This window comes from Equus quagga, chromosome 12 (genome assembly GCF_021613505.1).
Source record: "Equus quagga isolate Etosha38 chromosome 12, UCLA_HA_Equagga_1.0, whole genome shotgun sequence".
NCBI classification, from domain to species: Eukaryota; Metazoa; Chordata; class Mammalia; order Perissodactyla; family Equidae; genus Equus; species Equus quagga.
In genome coordinates, this window is record NC_060278.1 from 8,337,216 (window position 1) to 8,358,705 (window position 21,490).

Genomic DNA, 21,490 nt, shown 5'->3' on the forward strand with positions numbered 1-21,490 from the left:
GTAAACAGACATGTTTATAAAAGTATATTATGCTCTCCACCTAGTACTACAAGATTTATTAGTGTTGTTTTAAAGAAAACTTAGATGTTGGTTGCCTGTCTAACCTAAAAAAGGTGGTATGAGTGAGACACATGGGAATGAATATTTAACTAGCTTAAAATTCCTAGTAAAGAAACTATGGCTAGAGGAACACGAATCTGAAAAACGACGGACGCCTTGTGGTCAGGAGCCTATACTATTTCCTGACACAGTAAGCTCAGTGCCCAGAGCTCTCCTGGCACCTGCAGACTTCCGAGGGCTGAGACACACGGATGCTGTGTATCCCAAAGCGAGGCCTGCTGTTAACACCCAGATCTTCCCAAAGGAGGGACTCGCACTATTCTCCACAGGTACCTCATTAACATCTATCCACTCTATTTAGAAATCACTATACCGTTTATTTCCAGTTCACTGTTTTAGACTACATTTTTGCCTGTTAAAGAGACCACAGAGACAACCTGCTTGCAAAAGAAAAAAGGAAAATTACACATATGTACATATGGAATGAGAAACTATCACCTTAGAAAAATAGTTTTTAAATGTCTAATTTTGTTCCAGAAAAATTCTAACCTTGAAAGCAAAAAAAATGCATTGTTTTCTGTATGTGAACTATAAAAATTGACTTAAGGAACAATAGAAAAACTTCGGAGACCAACAACCAAGATATGCTAACAGCTAACATTCATTGAAGCGCACTGTGTCAAGCTTTACACTCCCTAACTCATGTAATGTTCACAACAACCCTACAAAGTTGTTGAGAGTATTACTATGCCCAGTTTTCAAGTAACTGCCCCAAGACCAAACAGTACTAAAATAACTGAGCTGGGATGTGAGCTCACTGATTCCAAAAGCCAACCTCCTAACCACTACGCGCTACTGACTTCTAGGAAACTCGCAAGAAACAGGCAACACCAGTTTTAAAAAGTTAAGTATGCCACCATGCAGAAAAAGATAGAATCTTCCCAATTTTATGAATCTTGCAAAACATGAAGTTAGAAACAACAGCCCGGTCTCACTATGACTACATTAGAAAAAGTTCAGAAACTAGTGGATCCTAGGCAGGGTTTGGCCCGTGGAAATCGAAGAGCCCTGGCCTTGGAGAGAGTTGGAGGATCTGCCCTCCTGCTGGCGGAAACCTCCACGGAAGGCTGGGGTGTCCAAGACTTAGCAGGAGCTGTGAAATGGGAGGTTTCCTCCAAACACTTTGTCAGGAAACAGACTCAAAATGATATGAGAGACAAAGCAGACGCCTGCAATTTTCTCCAAATAAACATATTTAAAAATTACATTTTTGCTATCTTACCTAGAAAACTAAAGAAACTCTAGTTTAAACCAAACCACAAAATTGATTAGGTGGCTGGACAGACAGAAAAGTCCATGGCTTTTCTTTATTAGCAATAACTACATAGATTCTGAAATGAGAAACCAATTCTACTTACACTAATGGAAAAAAAGGTTCGGGATCTATGTAAAGAAAACTACAAATTTAAAAAGCAGTATAAAATCTGAATAGACAGAAAGATCCCATATTTCCTAATGGCAAATCTTTATTAAATTTTTAGTTTTCTCCTAATTAATGTAGAAATATCATGTGAGTCCACCTAGAATCCCAGTTTTTAAAAATGGATTAAAATGATTAAATTTTTGGTTTAAAAAATTTTTGATTATGCAATATTTCAAATAAAGTCAAAAGACAAATCAATGACTGGGAGAAGACTTCAGGAATATATATTAACGACAAAGGATTAGTATCCTTGTTGCAGTTCAGAAAGAACTCCTTTACTAAAAAAAAGGAATCACAAAAAGGAAAAATGAGCAACAGATGAAGTGATCTTTAAGATTCATATGTAGAAAACAAATTGACAAAGAGGGAGAAAGGACTCGCCTTATCAGTCAGGAACACACTGCGCAGCCACTAGCATCACAACTCTTGTTTGGCCAGGCCTCAGCAGCAGGCTCATAAAACCTGCAGAGGCCTTCTGAGAATGTTTGTTAAAGCATAAATGAAACACACAGGATGAAAGAAAATCAATTATATTGAAATATATTACCTTCGAAGGTTAAGAGACACTAAAACAGAAGGCCAAAGTAGATTCCAGTACTTTATCCAGGAAAAAAGTGGTATTTCAGCTCAGTGGGAAAAAGAAAGTTTATTTAATGTGTAGTGCTGGCACAACTGGCTATCCATAAGAATAACTTGGCTCCCCATCTTGTGTCATAAAGAAAGGTAAATTCCAAGTTATTAAAGATTTAAAAAGAAAAAGCAGAAGTCTCAGAAGAGGTTAAAAGGACATTGTATGTACCATCTAAGAGTTGCAGAACCCAGATGGTATAAAATATTAAAAAATAACTTGTAAGACAACATAGCATAAACAAAGTGAAAAAACAAACATTAGGTTAGAAACAAATGCTTAAAACATACACACATAAGTTAGTATCTGTACTATACAAACAGATCATTTAAAAAAACAAAAAAACAACAGGAAAACTGGCAAAGGGTATAAATAATCATTTCAAAAAAGAGCAATACCAAATAGCCTAAAAACATGAAAAAATGCTCTGCAGAAAATGCAAACTAAAATAACAGTTAACACATTACAAATATAAAAGTGATGAAAATTAAAATTTGAGAGCAACTCCTGCTGCAAATGGGGAATGCAGGGGGAAACGATACTCAGATACCGCTAGCAGAAATGCAAACTGTTACAGATTTTTGAAAGCAATCTACAAAGTTAAAACTAAAAAATAGACTTTGTTTGGCCCACAGATGCAACTCTTAGATACTTATCCCAGAGAAACAAAAAGATAGCTGTATAAGGATATTTATTGCAGCACCATCTGCACAGGCAAAAGACGGAAACAATACAAACACCCCTTACTAGAGGAATGGTTAAAAATGGATGTGGTACATCCAAACCGTGGATTACTTAATATTGTAACAATCACTGACATAGATGTTCGATACATGTAAGTTGGATTGGAGGGATTTTCACAATCTGTGGTTAGATAAGAAAAGAAACATGCAGAGATGAATATACAGATGATTCCATTTTTATAAAACGAGCAAGAGTAAAATATGTATATGTACATATTTTATATGATTATAAAGACATGGAGAAATGCAGAAAGGGGACACAGGCCAGGGTGTAAAACTAATTATGTCAGGTAGGACAGGGGAAGAGGGAGTGTTCAGGTGACAGGCAACATGAGACCCTATAAAACAAATGGACGTTAAAATCACATGTATTCGGGGCTGGCCCCGTGGCCGAGTGGTTAAGTTCGCGTGCTCTGCTGCAGGCGGCCCAGTGTTTCGTTGGTTCGAATCCTGGGCGCGGACATGGCACTGCTCATCAGACCACGCTGGGGCAGCGTCCCACATGCCACAACTAGAAGAACCCACAACGAAGAAGATACAACTATGTACCAGGGGGGCTTTGGGGAGAAAAAGGAAAAAATAAAATCTTTAAAAAAAAAAAAAAAATCACATGTATTGGGTTAACTCATTTATATGTCTATATCCAAAAAGAAATACATGAAAGTAACTTCACTAAAATATTAAGTTATTTAAGAGTAATGGCTTTTCAAGTGATCGTTTTACTTCTTATCCCCTTACGCAAATAAACATTAATGTACTGAACTTGATGTACAAAGAGACCCTACAAATAAGAACATACACACTCACATGGCATCCATTTGGTCCCAAGAAAAAAGAAAATCCCACTCAAATTGGCTTAAACAAAAAAGGAATTTATTGGCTCACATAAGTGCAAAGTCCAGAAGTAGATTTCACTTCAGGTCCAACTTGATCCAGAGGTTCCACATTGCATCAGGGCTCCAACTTGGCCTCCCTCTCATTTTCTTGGTACTGACCTCAGGCTGGCTCCTTTGGATTAGAAAAATTAGCTGCAGCAAGTTCAGAACATGAATCCTCACACCACACTTATCTCCAAGAAGGCGTCTTCTTCAGCAGTTCCTGAGGAAGCCTCAGTAAAATCTAAGTAGCCTGATGTGGGTCAGGTGCCTATCCCTAACCATTTACAGGGAGGGAGGAGCACTAGTTAAAGGCAGCCAGGCCAACTCCAGAGCTGGGGGTGTGACAAATCTCATCCAAACCACATGTGTGATGATGGGGGGCAGTTATCCAAAGAAAAAGTGGGTAGCACTGTGAGAGAAGGAAGTGGATGCTGGATGGGCAACCACGACATACACAAACAAGGAATTAAATAATACAAATATCCAATAAAATATTAAAAATGCTTAATCTCACTAGCAATCAAAGAAATAGAAATAAAATTACATAACTTGTTGCTCATCAGGTTAATAAACAAAAGAAAAAATACTGTTTGTGAGTGAGAGAGAGGGTGAGGGGGCAGGACTGAGAACAGGCGCTCACACTTCTACTAGAAATGCGTGTGTGTGTGTGTGTGTACAAAGCAGCTGTAACTAAGGCGCTTAAGCAAACTTTATACCCAATCAGAAACATTACTGATTCCTAAACATGAAACAAAAAGCTAGCAACAAATAGTAAAATTTAAATCCCTTAACATGACAGAAGTTGATTACCTTTTTTTTCCCCCTGCAACCTGATAGATGTTCCCATTTTGGAAAAAAAAATCAGCTTCCTGGGTAGATTTATATCCCTCAGCGCCAAGTCTTGACGCAGCCTCTCTGCTTCTTCCTACAGTCGTCTTTCCGCATTCCTAGATAAAACCCAGAATGAAGTCTGTAGCTGATCACCCTCAGCATAGCTGCGGTCAGAACTAACACAATGTCTTCTGAAAACTGATTAAATGCTTTTACCCCTATATCTAAATAGGGAAAATACATGAAGGACAAAAACCTTTGGAAGTATGACTGGTGAAACGGACCCCAAGACAAAGAAGCGTAATGCTTGATACTGAGAAGACCTACAGTCTAGAATACCTAGAAGATTATCCTAGCTCACTTGAAACTCAGTTAGAAAAAACATACACTAAGCTGTATTTAAAGAGATTATGGATATGAGGTAGGTCTGTGCCACCCCCACAGGTATAATATCCCCTAGATTTCAGTTTTAAACAAAAGACTGTTCCCAGATTTAATTTCTTCTCTCAAGTCCAATTACAAATAGGAAGTTAAGGTGCCATGTCGCCTGACTTTGAACCTTTTCTAAGTCAGGGATTTTCATTCCACCCTGACGAGGTAAAAGAACTGAGACCACCCACTCCACCGCCTTAACTTTTAGTCAAATGACTTACACGGTTGGTTTATGTCAACATTGATGTTTACATCAATGAGAGATCAAAATCATCTCCTTCAGTATCCTGCTCTACTCTATAACCAAAAAAGCTGAAATACTTCTATTACACATAACAAAAGAATGATAAAGAAACAGGGGAACTCTCTGCTGTGTTAAAACCAAAAGGTAGTAACCGGCCATAGCTATGGGAGCAGTGAGTAAGAGCATGGACTCAGGAGTGAAAATGACGGGAATGCAGCTCCATCACCGATTAGCTACGCGATCTTTGGAAAGTTACCTAACATATGTCCGTTTCATGATCCTTATCTTTAAAATGGGCAGAAGAGGAATACCAACCAATCTCTTAAGGTTGCTGAGAAGTTTAATGAGATAATCCAGCACTTAGCACCTGGCACTAAGGAATCTTTCAATAAATGTTAACTATTACTCTTAATATAAATTGAATAGTTACGTCATTTGTTCAGGTCTATGTCAGTACTCCTAGAACTCAAAATACTATATTCTACTTCTTCTAATTTGCACCATATGCAAAAGGCACTTTAAAACTACTTTAAATGATCTGGGAAAAAAATTAACAAAATCCTCAGTTAAGTGACTAATTTTAGATATTACAACTATTTCACTTAGAAAACCTCCACTATGAAACAATAAGTTTGCAACAAAATAGTAAAGTGAAAGCCACATTATATAATAGAATTTGAATAACACTATATTCAGATGTTCCTCAGCTGATGAGAGTAATAGGGAAATGTATAATACTTCCTGCACAAATGCATCTAGGGAAAGCAGGCTATATTTATTTAAAAGCTATAAAAGGTTACAATATAAATCTATCAAACAAAATCAGTTTTTAAAAATTGACTCATATGTATCCAAATTCTGACCAAATTAAGACAACAATCCAATGCAGAGAAAGATTATTATATAGCTCAAGAAGCAAAATGCAATAAACAGAAATGTTTTGTCAATACAGACACTACATAAACATACAAACCTACAGTTTTAATGTAACACGAACAAATGGTAGGTACATGGGTTAGCTACCTTTCTCCAACACTGAAGTAGTAAATGTTTTATATTTAGTAAAAGCATACAGAACGTAGAAAACCTTCAATCACATGTAATACAGTCTAACAAATGTGAACCAAGTAGAATGGAAAGTTTTCTTATTTGAAGATGGACATTTTCAGAAAGACCCAACTTGAAGTAAATGCATTATCACACATATTGCAAAGGTGACTCACAAAAATGTTTATCATTGGCAACTGCATACAGAGAACAAACTGCCCAGAAATTAACATCAGAATCTTACTGAGGGGTATCATAGTGACCTGCCTGAATGGACAAATTACTTACTTGGGGCTTAAAAAAGCAGAGATCAATGTAAACTAAGTAACAAATAAGTGAAAAAAAATATACAATGTACAATAGCCAAGAGGTTAGAAAACTGAATACTGTGGAAAAGATTTATTAGTCTGTACAAGTTGGTTCTGATAAACAATTAGCTACTTATTACAGTAAATTATGCAGATTTTCATCACAACAGATTTTCCCGCACACATCAAAATCTGGAAGCAATATCCCTTTCTCAAATTGTCATTTAGTGTTCTTTTTTTCCCAACCCTCAAAACACAGAAATAGGTTTCTGAATATCAACTAGCCATTTATGGAAGTCATAAGATACAGATATTCATAAACATTACACAAGCTACAATTGAAGTACCTGAACAAACACCACCAACATTTACGGATAAAGGTGTTGGTTTTAAAAGTGGTAAGTACTACATGAGTTACATAAACACACTATTCATATCTTTCCGAAACCAAAATGGGGGAAAACCTTATTGCCATTCTGCCAAACACCACATAACTCAAAACGCTGCACACAGGGTCATGAATTCAATGTATATATCACAGATTTGAAACTCCAGTTAAGCAACTGAGCTACTCATTGAAGTAAATTGAAAAAGAAAGACCAAACTTCTTTAACATATCAATGCTATTATAGAAGCATCAGAACAGAAATTTAATTAAAGTTGGCCTGGACTACATCCTGTAAAGAGAATTTCGCTTAGTTACTAAAAGAGAATCTGTCAGCAAACATCCTAGAAAAGCTGTGGAATCATGCTCTTTGTTATTCCTGAGAGGAAATTTGCCAGGTTTGATGATACCTGTATATCTCCCAGTGGTTCCAGGAGTTCTACGTACCCATTAATTCAGTAATTGATAGGAGTATTTAAGCAAAAAGGAGACCGAAAGTAGACTTTGTATCAACATATACTAGATAAGTGGATTTTTTTAAAATCACATGATAAATGTAAATCATAAAATCAAATGGACCTATAAAGGTACACCTATTTTATGTTACATAAAAAACTGTAGACTGCAAACCATGCATGCTCACCATAACGTTTTACCTGGGGAAGCCAGTGAGTGGGATTTCTTGCAAGTATTTACTGCCATGATACAAAACAAATATGTGCAAACTGCAAGGTCCCTAAAATAGCAGTTAAAGAGTTTATATACAGAAAGATGTCACTATCTGATCAAATATGCAAGAGATGGAGTTTCCCAGAGTTTATAACACAGAACAATAACCACCACAGGCTCCTCCTCCGTGGCCTTCTTCCCTGTGTGACAGTTTGACTCCTTTATTCTGGTTCTCACTTTCCCACAGTCCAGGCGTCTGAATGATCTTTTCAACAAGTTCCTCAAAGGCACACTGTACACCATCACATGTTTTTGCACTTGCCTCTGAAATTCAAGGAAAAATGTCACAGTATATTCTTTTCCAGTCACATTCTTACGTTTTTCTGAGAAATTACTATGGCATAAATACCAGCCTACAATATATAAAGAACCAATCAGCAATTTCTCCCCATAGACTTAATATTAGTGAATTTCTCTCAACTGTCAAGTTGAGTGACTTAAATTCTATCCATAAGAATACTCATATACAAGCCCAAGAGTTTATGATAGAACTGTGAATTGTAAAGCCTTACTCAAATACTATGTCAAAGTTCCTTCCTTAATTTTTCAGTGAACTCTTAAAACTAGCCCCTGAAGCAGATATTATTTACATTTTAGAATTAGCTAAACAATTAATCTGGTTTTTCTGTGCCTGCAACCATCTACAGGTGGTTGGATAAATGAGATACAACCATGGACACTGGTCCCATTTTAAATTTATGCTTATGAAACACATGAGGACACTTAGCATTGCTCCCCAGTCCTGCTTTTCCCTAGTGATTACCTTTCTCACTGTCTATTTTATTCTTTCGTCTTAAAACTCCTCTATCTCAGCTGATCTAGCTTGATGTTGAGAAAAACAGAAACAATCTGGCAAGAACTACTGATCATCCCACTAACAGAGTATCCTTAGACTCTGCCTTCACTCCTGTTACAATGGATGAACCATCCCTGCTGCTACTTCAGGCCATCCCCTTTTCTAGCTCCAGGGTCCCCTTTCTTCTTCACTGAAGGACCATGTGCCCTCTCTATCAGATCATACCAATAAGTATAAAAGCCTGCCAAAATTATCATCCATCCTATTAACCAACCAACCAACCAACCTGCCCTCCAGCCCACATATCCTTCTAGCAGCCACTCAGTTTCTCTACTCTCTTTTAAAGCAAAACTGTTGTAAAGAGTTATCTACACAAACAAGCTGTTTCCACTTTCTTACCTCACATTCTTTCTTCAAACTACTCTAATTAGGCTTTTGATCACATCACTCCACTGAAGCATTCTTTTCAAGACCACTACCACCCTCTGTCTTGTCAAATCCAATTCCTCATCTTACCCGACACCCTGCAGCATTTGAAAGATGATCACTTTCTTTCTTTAAATACTTTGTGCACCTGGCTTCTAGGACACTGAACACTCCTGACAGTCCTCCTCTCACTGGCATGTCATTCACAGCCTTATTTGCCCGCACCTCCTCTTTCTGCTGACCTCTAACTGTTGGAGTACCCCAGGGTTCAATCTTCAGCCCTTTTCTATCCAGTTTTTCCTGTAGTGATTGCTCCAATCTATGGCTTTAAATGCCAGCGGCCAGAATGTGATTATCTGAAAGATGGTTCGTTCTTATGCCCAAGCAGAATTCTTGATTCCCTATTCCCCCACCTAAACCTGTTCTTATCTCAGTCTTCCACATCCCAGTTAATGGCACAATCCACCTAGTTGCTTATGCCCAAAACCCAGAATTATCCTTGATTGCTCTCTTTCCTTATCCTCTGCACCCAGTCTACCAGCATAGTGTGTCAGCTCTACCATCAAAGCTGGTGGATTTGCGAACTTTCCACCACCCACTATTGCTACAGTAGTCAAAGCCACCAGCATCACTCACCTGGGCCACTCTTGCCTCTGCTTCTCATGGTTCATTTGCTACACAAATGAGTCTTTTTAAAATAATTTCAGATCACAGCACTACTCCCTTGCTTTGCACCACACTTAGAATAAAATCCATTTCTTTACCATATCCTATAAGGTCTAACATGGCCTTTTTAAATCTCCCATCATCACCATCCTTCCCCCAACACACACTATGCTCCAGCCAATTTGCTTTCTTTCTGTTTCTTAAATACACTACTCTGGTTCCTACCTCAGGAAATGTTTGGTAGTCTCTCAGCCTGACATGCTTTCCTTCAAGATCTTCATATGACGGATTCATGCTCAAATAGCTCTGCCTCGAAGAACTTTCCCTCATCATTTTCCACCCCAGTCGTTCTCTCTCCCCCTACAATGTTTTATTTGCTTCAAAGCATTACTTACTTATTTAAGACTGTTTCCCATACTATAATGTAAGTTCTATGAGGGCAGGAGTTTGACCATTTTGTTCATGATTATATCCTCAATGGACAATATTTATTGAACAAACTAATACACAGAAATGAAGGACACCCAGCAAATAAACAGTAGCGCTAGTACTCAACTCCTTTCTAAAATTCCCTATACCTTCCACTTATACCACTCTGTTTCTGTCTATATATGATCCAATTCCTGATTCCTAACAGCTTCTAACACAGTGCAACAGCTAAATCAGTCATTTCTAAAACTGGCTTCACATCAGAAACCACCAGGGTGTTTTTTATAAACTGCCTCCCAGGCCCTGTTTCAGACCTGCGATAAGGCCCAGAAATCTGTGCTTCTAAAATGCTCTCCACATGATTCTGACAAAGTCAGTCCACTTTTCTAGACCAGGGGTCAGCAAACTTTCTGTAAAGGGCTAGACAGTAAATATTTTAGGCTTTAAACGCCACACGGTTCCTGCTGTAACTACTGCACTCTGCCAGGAAGCACCAAAGCAGCCACAGACAGCATGCAGACGACTGGGCACGGGTGTGCTCCAATGCAAAGGGTGGGGCCACATCTGGCCCATGCCAAAGTATGCCAACCCCTGCTCTACCATGCTTCTCAAATATTAATATGCAAAGCACACAAAGGTCTCGTTAAAATGCACATTCTAAGTCAGAAAACCTGGGCTGGGCCTGAGATGAAGCATTTCTAACGAGCTCCCAGGTGGTGCCACTGCTGACAGCACATGGACCAGCGAGGTTCAACTTTAGCATGGATTCCTGGCTTTACTGAATGCCGTTATATCCTGAGAGGAATGATCTGACTGTGTTCCATATGACTTCACATAATGTTATCCTATTTTTTTTTTTAAAGAAGGAAAAATAAAAAACTTAGTGTTATAATTATATTTTATAGCATGGGACAACCATGAACTAAATACATATGTTTTATGGTTCATAAAAAGAAAAATGTAGGGGCCAGCCCTGCAGTGTAGCAGTTAAGTGCACACGCTCCACTTCGGCAGCCTGGGGTTTGCTGGTTTGGATCCTGGGCACAGACCTATCACTGTTTATCAAGCCGTGCTGTGGCAGGCGTCCCACATATAAAATAGAGGAAGATAGGCACAGGCACTAGCTCAGGGCCAATCTTCCTCAGCAAAAAGAGAAGGATTGACAGCGGATGTTAGCTCAGGGCTAATCTTCCTCAAAAAAAAAAATTAGCAGAAACTCCATTTTAAAGTTCCTCATTAAAAATAAAAGAATAAATATCCACACACCCACCTATAAATAACATGGAATGCTTGCGTGCAAATTTCAGGCCTTCATTTCTATCGACTTCACGATTTTCCTAAAAGATAAATGCAAAGATTAAGAAAAGCTATCAGACTATGGAGCCAAAATACCAAGAGTCTGACTTCTTACCTTATCAATTTTATTCCCAACTAGCATGTTTACTATGTCATTTCTTGTGCAATATGTTTCCAATTCATTTAACCAATTATCCAGTTTAACAAAGGTGTCTCTTCTTGTGACATCATAAACTGAAATAAAGAGAGTAATTTATTAACTAAGCATTAAAAATAAGAAGCAATGACATTAGATTTCCGATATGTAACCAGGAGCTAATGTCAATATGTAGACAAGTCTGTTTTTTTAAGCCTTCAACGCTTAACACTGTCTACCGATCCAGATGAAGAAACAAGTACATTAAAAAAAGAAGTATATTAAAAAAAATTTACATATAACATACATATAACATATAAATTATATCCTGTGTGATAACTGAAAATTAATTTAAGCAAAAATTTAAGCTGTCCCCCTTCATAACAATAAAAGAAGTTTGACCAAAAACCCAAATGTGTTTAGATCCAAATCTGTGTCAAAATACAAAAAAATTTTACATGAATTTAAACATCTATGACCCTGTTAATTTGTTTCTTACAATGACCAGAATTTGCAGCTTTGAAAAAATATGTAAAGTTAGTGGATGGGATCCTGGTTGTCTTCCTCCATTATCACTTTCATCTTATCCTGCATCATAATAAATAAAGAGCTTATTAAAGTGTTTTCTAAACTTAAGGAATGCTGTACCAAAATAATAAGAATCACTGTCAATCTCTGTATGACTCCGCTCATATGAGGAATTTAAAAATGTAGACAAAGAGAACAGATTAGTGGCTACCAGGGGAAAGATGGGGGTGGGGGTGGGCACAAAGGGTGAAGTGGTGCACCTACAACACGACTGACAAACAATAATGTACAACTGAAATTTCACAAGATGCTAACCTATCATTAACTCAATAAAAATTTTTTTAAAAAAAGAATAACTGTCAAATTAAGAGAAATGAAACCAAAGTCTCACAAGTCATGATATAAAAAAAGAATTCTCCCCTACAACTGATCAATATTCATTTTAAACAGTTTCCCAGGAATATTAATAGTAAGCTCTTTTCAACAGATTACACTGAGAATCACATTTGTTTTTTAAATTTTGTGGGATTACGAGTCAACAGTGTTAAGTATTTTGTGCTATTTTTCAGGACTGATTAAACAGACTCCAATAAGTAACAAACACTCTTCTTCTTTTATAAACTGCAGCAAGTAATACCTGCTAACTGAGCATCAGTTTCTGGTAATACTCTAAGACAGACGAACTATATGTGGGTTAATCCTCAATTACGTGCTCATCAACATGTGCTTTAAACCAAATAAACTGGCCTGACTTTTATTTGTTAACTGCTAGACAAAGGGCTGAAAAGAAATTTTAAAAGTTTAAATAATACTCATTAATACTAAATGAAGTAAATATAACTTCAAGATACATAAAAGTAGCCCTAAAGAAAAATAGAACAAAAATTCATTTACCTACATAGACAAGGAAAATCAGAAATTCCAGTAATAAACAATAGTATTTTTCAAATAGTATATTACAGTAAAAACTTACCTAATATAACACCCTGTGCACCTCTGTAATAGCTGGGAGTTAATGTTCTGAACCTCTCTTGACCAGCAGTATCCTAAAAGTAACAATCAATTATTATTAAATAAAACAAATCATAAATAAGTAACAGACCTTCAATATACAATTTAGGCACAGAAAATCAAAACAGCATTGTTAAGTTCATTTAAAACTTGAAATTTAAATAAGATGTGTTCTCTTACTGATGAGTGTTACATAAAACAAAATTAATAAATACTGACATCTCTAGAAAAATGCAACCTCTGTAAAAGTTTTCTTGTTGTTAGTGCCATCCAGTGGATTCCGACTCCTAGCACCCTGTGTACAGCAGAGCTGAACTCTGTCCAGTCTCTCTGCACCATCTTCTCAGCTTCTGGCCTGTATCATACATGCTCCACTGTTTTCATGGCCAATGTTTTCAAATTGGGTGGCCAGTCCTTCTTCCTAGTCTGTCTAGTCTGGAAGCTCCACTGAAACCTGTCCACCATGGGTGACCCTGCTGGTATTGGAAGCCCCGGTGGCAGAGCTTTCCGCATGCCAGCAACACACAGCTACCACAGTATGACACCCGACAGAGGGATGGTGTGTTCCCTGAGCGGAAACGACCCGGGCGGCGGCTGTGAGAGCACCCAATCTTAACAACTAGACCACCAGGGCTGACTGAAGGCTTTCTACCACTTTGGATTTAAGATTTTTATCACACATGAAACTAATTTCATTGGAAATCATGGTTCTCAACTCTGGGTGCGCAACAAAATCTCCTGGGAAACTAAAAATACTAACGCCCGGGTCCAACTCCCAGAAATTCTGATTTAATTGGTCTAGGGTATGATAGAAGGTTTAAAAATCTTCCCAGGTGATTCTAACATTGAATCAAGGCTAACAACCACTGATTTAAACAGAATTACACGGGTGTCTTATTTAAGATAAAGAATTTTTACACTAGACTCTTGTTTTCTATGTATCTTCTTTTAGGAAAATGCATAAAACCAAACCACTCCTAATTACATGTTGTTTCTGACTCATATGAGGGCTGATGAACAACATAAGATGTACACTAGGTAGGTAATGTAAATTTCATGAAGGGACGTCATCTGCTGAACAACCAGTTTAACCCCAGCGCCTAGAACAATTCTTACCATAGGACACTGCTCAACTTTTTGGGGGGGGGGGGGGGGGGTGGGCGCAGAGAAGAAACTAATTAGTAAGTCTCTACTTCCAGGCCTGGTTCCTCCTCTCTTGTCTTCTTTCTACCATCCTTGGACTGTGGCTTCAAGGTACCTAAGATTATGCAAAGCAACAGTTTGCAAACTATTGCCTCAGCCCACCACCTGTTTTATTATGTAAAGTTTTATGAAGGAAAGTTTTAGCGGAACACAGCCAGGCCGATCTGCTTATGCATTGCCATATGGCCTTTTTTAGGGTTGGACTAAATATTTACTATCCTGCCTTTTAAGAAAAAAGTTTGCAGTCTGTTAATGTAAAGTAACCTGCAGAAAAGTAAAGATGTGCATCAAACATCACCTTAACTACCAGTCCCATGGCTGCAAATGCGAGTTTAGCAACGGGACAAGCAGAAGCTCCTTTAGATATAACAAGTGTTAATAACCTCTAAGAGGTTTATAAGATTGGAGAGGAATTTCAAACTAGTAGTGACAGGCTCCAACAACACCTAGTTTCTTTGCCTGGCCAAAGTAGAGAAAACTTTAAAACAATAACAACAGGTAGAGAGTGTCTGAGGTAATTAATAGCCCTAGAAGAGAAACTGAAGAGGAAAACAACGTTCAACATAAACCAGTTTGCACCTCCGTTACTCTTGCACAGGATAAGCCTGCTTATGAAAACTGTCCTTGTTCCAGATTCTCACCACTACAGAAACTGTTGCCCCACCCTTGCCATGTTGAAATGAAAAAATAATAAAATTAAAATTAAACTTTGTAAACAGAAAGATTTATGAGATTAAAAAAATGATTTCTCTTTATGAAAATTCTCTTTGCATCAAAGTTTCTTAAAAAAACCTGCCTCTGATATTTAAAATTATTCTATTTGCATATTTACTCAACTTTTCAAAAACAATAATATAAATTAAAAGCTACATAATTGAAGTGGACTTGCTATCTAAAGCAGACTATAATTCTGGTAATACAACATAGGTTAGGACAATGAAATATTTTAATCCCAAAACTTTTTGCTATAACAGAGAAGAAAGTCACTGTATTTGCATAAGGAAAATATCCACTCTTTCATAAATTAATTTCCAGAACTAGCAGAAAGCATTTGAGTACGAATTTTGTTCCCTTTGGTCTTCATTGAGATCAAATTCAATAACTGCCTTGATGAAACACAAATAAAAATCACAACTGTAATTCCTGTGAAAATAGCCACAAAACCCAATGTTTTACAAGTAAAGACTGTATCAAAAAATGTTTTAATGTTAAAATATTACACGTGATTTTGACACTTTACATGTGAATATTAAATTAGGCCAGATGTTTAAAGTCTTGACATTTTTTGATTCACTTATAAAAATGTTTAAATAGGTACAATAATCTGGGCAAAAAACCCCGTGCGATAATATTGGATCAGGATTTATAACAACTACAAAACTTACAGCACTTAAATAGTCAGAAATTAGATTTTTGCTTGTGCTCGTTTTCAAAACAGGAATATACAGTAAGTGTAATGACATCTTTGTGAGATACAAGAGGCAGAGCTGTTTATCTTTACCCTGTGGTTTTATTTTCTGGTGGGAAAAGAAAAGAGATTATTGAAGACAGAGATGTATGAAGGGCTAGAAAGGATCCAGAAAGGCTAAATAACAGAAGGTGGGGAGCGGAGGTGAGGCAAGGCTGTGGAGAAAAGCCGCCTCCGAGGTGCCAAGCAGGTCAGGATGAGCAAGCGGCACTTGATGGAGGCGGTGGGCCGGGGCTGCGCTTGATGATTCTATTCAATCCCAGGAGCTTCCAAGTGGGAGAGGAATTGATTTCATTTATATAAATAAAACTAGACAAATCAGAGGAAACAATGGACTCACACTTCTAATATTGAGTGAGAAGGCCTTCCTAAATATGACACGACACCCAGATGCATGAAGAAAATACCTGACCCAACTAAATAAATACCAAAACCTTGGTATGGCAAAAATCTCTCTCCCCCTCATCCCCTCAACTCCATAAACACACACTCATCCTCAACAAGACTTAAAGGTAAATGACAAGAAGAAATCTGTATGGAACGGGAGAAACATGCACAGCACATGAAAGAGTTAGTATTACATACACACATAAGAACATTCACACATATTCACCTTAAATAAGATTTTAAAGACAAATGACAGAGTGGAAAAAAATGCAGCATATGACAAAAAGCTAGTATATTTATTATATAAAGACCTTAATCATGAAAAAGATGGCTGCTAATATAGAATGGGCAAAGTACAAAAAAAGAAAATTCATTAAACTATAATCAATAAACAATGTGAGAGAAAAAACCTCACTAATCAAAAGAAATGCAAATATTTGTAAACAATTACTACTCAGAGAGGCAAAAATGAGAAAGATTGGCAATATATAGTCCAAAAGACCTTTTTCATATGAATCAATGTTAAATCTTCACATTCTTTGAGCCACAATTCTACTTTTAGGTAAACATCTGAAAGTAACTGGACAAGTACACACAGATGCATACATTAGGATACTCAGAGCACTGTTGATGTTTGTGAAAAACTAAAAATGAGGTAACTATCTGTCACTAAGGTTTGACAAAAGTAAGGTATAGCCGTAAGATGGAATACAGGTGGCCATTTAAACTGATGTACCTCTAAATTCACTGACAGAAAAATGTACAGTGTAGATGGAGGGGGGTAGCGCGGGACACAAACAGGTGAAAAAACATAAGATGTAATCCTTTCCTTTGGAAAACTGTAGATGCACACGTGTGTAACAGTATGCATGTGCCTAGCTATTTTAAAGACTGTTCACTAAAATGTATACATTGGTTAAAGATGAACTTTCTTCTCTCTTAATTTCTTATTGTTTCAATTATGCTTTTTAGAACGAACGTGTATTATCCTCATAGTCAGGGAGAAACTTCTCATTTAAAAAATATTCACACATCTATAATAAAGATATCACTTCAATAATACCTGCCAGCCTTTTTATTAGGCAGGAACTAGAGAGTAAATTAAAAATAAACAAAAAACCTCTCACATGAAAGAAAGACCTCAAGGTGAACATGAAGCCTCAGATCCTAGTCTAATCTCGTATTTCACAAAGTAGTAGCAAGGGCAGAAAGAGGGACGTGGAAAATCAGGCCTCCATTTTAGGACAGAAGGAAGTCAGCATTCTTAAACTGATCAATATATTTTACTACGGCCTAGTCCAACATTTTCCAAACTGTTCTCTGTTAGACGCGACTGTTCTGATTGATATTAAACATATCTGAGGGAGGGCAAATAGGCTCCCAATCATGTAAAGCACTGTATGTTAGAAAAAAATTAGAAAAACATTAGACACACTTACACAGTTACTCATTATTTAGGATAAAATGTATGTTACAAACAGCATACCATTCAAAGACTGCCAGGAAGATGAATGAGATCATGAACATTCGCTGTTCCAATCTGTAACTGATGCCCAGGCAGCACTATTTAACCACCATGCTGAAGTATGTCTCAATATGATGACTGCTGACCAATTCTAATATTATTATGTTATTAAAATATATTTATATATTTATCATAGTATATGTGGTAATTAGATATACAAAGTAGTATATTTTTATAAATTAAACATTACATAATTACTATATTAGCAATCCTATTTAGATAGAGAGACACAGATAGGTAGGTAGATAGGTAGGTAGGTAGATAGGAGAGAGAGAGAGACGACCAGACAGTACAGACATCTTGGACATTTTGACAGGTAATGCAACCTGATCAGCATGACCACGAAGAGGTCTAGTGAGCAGAGCAACGTGGCTCAGAATGGCTGGGTTCACAGGCAAATGAGAAGAAGCCAATAATCAAAGACTGGGCATCAGTATTAAAAAACAAACCCAAAGTTGGCAAACTCAAATTTTATAATATTTATACTCACAAATATGAAAAATACATTGTTTTTTCTAAGGACCACTTCATTCCCCTTCTCCCCAACAACTGCCTTTAGCATTAGTTCAGCCTAGGTTGTCTTTTTAGAACCTTAAAGGAACACATTCAATAACAATGCTTTTCTCTAGCAGACAACATGACTTTTTATACTTTGTTCTGTTTTTAAATATTCTGAAGGAATTATATATTTTTAAAATTTAAGTAAAACAAATCTTTGCCTAATTACACAATTATAATAAATATTTATTGCCACCCTTTAATCAACATCAAATCTCCCAAAAGTTATTTAATACAAATTGTTCACCTCTAGAACACTTCACATATCAATTTCTCCTTCTTTAAAAAGTATGTATTTAATATCTATACAAAATACATTTAAAAAATTCTTACCCATATTGCAAGTTTTGCCTTATTTCCATCCACTGAAATTGTTTTCACCTTAAAGTCAACACCTTGAAAAAATGAAAATTTTGATAAGAATCCCAATAAAATGTACTTTTAAGATCAATTACCAAGAAAACCAGAAAATCAAAAAACCACTTGATCAAATGCCCAAATTCATACCCCAAATTCTTTGAGTTATAAATGTGAAGATAAAAGAAAAAGTGTCACTAAAGTTCAGCAGCTTAGGACTTAATCAGCATAAATGAAAACCAAATGCTTATAGGATTCAAACACTCACCTACCTGCACTTCTTGAAAAAATAAAAATTTTATTGAAAAAATAAAATTCAATGTAAGGTGGTGACTGAATATGCACATTAAAAGCCACAAGCTAGAATTCATGGTGTTAATATAGAGAAGACTACCCATGGCTGACTGTGGATCAGGGCAGTTTTCACGGGCTCCCTAAGCATCTATACACTATATTGAGTGTTGTCCACAGTCAGCCAATCTCCTAACTCAGATTCTGACCGTAGGGAACTTGCAGAATTGGAAAAATATAAAAGGGCCACTCACTTCTTTTCTTAGGAATTCTTTGTTTTATATCCTAAAATACAGTATTAGTTTTACATAACCTTATCAATGATCACTTCTACTGCACAATGGCAAAATGAGAATTTACACACAAAACCTCTGTGCCCAACCCTCTAAGAATCTTCATAAGTGCAGGAGGGATGCTCAAAGTTCGATGAAAATCTTCCGTAAGTACTAATTTATCTAAAGAGAAGAGTTTCATAAGAAGTCACATAAAGTTTTACTACAGCAGCCCCAAAAAACCCTCTTCCTTTCCAGGAAAAGGAGTTGACACATGCCATCTGGCTTAAATGAACAGTAACTGCCCACATGTCTTTAAAGAGTATCAGAAATAACGGCAGTCTATCCCACTAGCCAGAGGGAAAACATCAGCTCAAGACGCTTGGAAAGAAATTTTCAAAAGATCTTATTAGCTTGTCACAATAAATTCACAACAGCCCCACCTAAGATGAACAGCACCCACATATACGAAACACTTAAGAGAACACCTGTCACCAATATGAAAATATATTAGTAATTTTTGGATGATTTCTGGTGATCCATGACATACACAAATTAGGCAATAAAAATGCATTTCAAAATGTGCATTATGCCAGGTCCTTCTATACGCCAAAGATTGAAAAAAAATGGTTGGTTGTTTTGGGCTAAGGTGATAAAGGAGTTGATAAAGGCATGCCTCAAATGATGGGCAATCTAGTTAAAGGCCAGTCTGATTACACAGTCCACGGCAAATTTAAGTATAAAGTTTCTTTGCAGCCAAACAAACAAAAAATCCCATATATTAAATAATCGTGTATTCACTGGGTCTAGATAAAAATATATTATGCCACACTATCTATATAAAAATGAAATTATTTATTCTATTAATATTGCTTTAAAAAAATACCAAAACCTGAGAAAATTCAGATGAGGGAAATGGTTCTGACGTGGTGCTGGTATTAAATGAAGGCCAATGGTAGACACTATATAGAGACAGCCTGTCATGCATACTCTATGGTTAAATTCTGAAGGTTTTTCAGAGACTATATTCGATCTGAAAGTTACAGGTAACACCTTCGGGAACACTGCCCACTGGAGTCCTATCAGCAAAGCTAACAGACACAGCTAGCCTGTAGGGCACCCCATGTGGATTCAGACCCCTCAAGTCTCCATTAATCTTCTCTTGGCTCCTCTGGTGAATCTCATGTGCAGACACTGTGCTCTGTAACTCCCATAGGCTCAAACTGCTTCTTCACCAAGCCTGGTTCTTCTGTTTTGCAAGTGACTGTTAAATTTGTCTTTAATGGTGGCAACAGTGGCAATCTTTTTGATAAATCTGATTTTGCCAACTTCTTACTAGATTTGACTAAACTGCCTTTCAACCTCCTCATGTGGATGACTAGGAGCTCAGGATAGAAGCATAATGCTTAGGAGAAAATAGCCCTGTGTTTCTCCTCTGCTGTACTACAGCACTGAGCACTTCTGTGACCAGATATGTGGAGGTTTTTCTCATAACAAGCTATTCTCTGACTCTGCAGGGACACCAGCTGGGTGTGCTACAATTCGACTCAGTTCGGACACCATCTGCCTGGAGTCAGAGTCAGATCCCAAGGGCTCAAAGACTGCTGTAACCCCCATTTCAGACACCAGTCAATGTCCAGCTTATTATCTGTGCTTCTGACAAATTGGCTATAAATCAGAGGTTCCCAGAAACCCCTCCTTGATTTGGTTAACTTACGATAGTAGCTCACGGAAAGGATATAACCCAGGAACAGCCAGATAAGAGATGCGTAGGGCAAGAGCTTCCATGGCCTCTCCAAGAGCACCACTCTCCCAGCACCTCCACATGTTGGCCAACACAGAACTCTCCAAACCCATGGTTTCATATTTTTATGGAAGCATCACTACATAGGCATGACTGATTAAATCATTCACCTTTGGTGACTGAACAAAATATCCAGCCCCTCCTCCCTCCCCAGAGTTGGGGGAGGCGGGGTGGGACTGAAAGTGCCAATCTTCGAATCACATGGTTGGTTCTCCTAGCAACCAGTCTCCATCCTTGGGGCTTTCTAGAATTCACTGCATTAACATAAAGTCAGGTGTGGTCAAACAGGGCTTGTTACGAAAAACAAAAGACATCTTTATTGCTCTTATCAGCTGAGAATTCCAAGGGTCTTAGGAGCTCTGTGTCAAGAACCATATATTTCTTATTATAAATGACATCATCACACTGAAGAATTATCATTTCAGCTGTTTCCTTGCTGTTCATTTGGGCTTGCATTTTTAATACAATATTTAATTCAGTTTCTTTGTAGGAATCTTTTTTAGGCACTCTTGCCTATTTTATAAAGGTCATTTTAGTTAAAACTAGATAATATAATCACTAAGACCTTT

The 21,490-nt window shown here is 37.2% G+C and overlaps 1 protein-coding gene across 1 annotated transcript in view; it reads right to left on the reverse strand.

The window, feature by feature from the left end:
* Window positions 1-6,730: 6,730 nt before the first annotated feature.
* The window catches only part of RAB18 (RAB18, member RAS oncogene family), a 32,178-nt gene continuing 17,418 nt past the window's right edge, over window positions 6,731-21,490 (reverse strand). The window contains exons 3-7 of the mRNA XM_046678681.1: window positions 18,531-18,592; window positions 13,019-13,091; window positions 11,497-11,615; window positions 11,356-11,422; window positions 6,731-8,032 (exon numbers count right to left, since the gene is read on the reverse strand). Of these exons, the coding sequence (XP_046534637.1) occupies window positions 7,857-8,032; window positions 11,356-11,422; window positions 11,497-11,615; window positions 13,019-13,091; window positions 18,531-18,592 (497 nt within the window). The 3' untranslated portion in view covers window positions 6,731-7,856. The remainder of the gene's footprint in view (window positions 8,033-11,355; window positions 11,423-11,496; window positions 11,616-13,018; window positions 13,092-18,530; window positions 18,593-21,490) is intronic.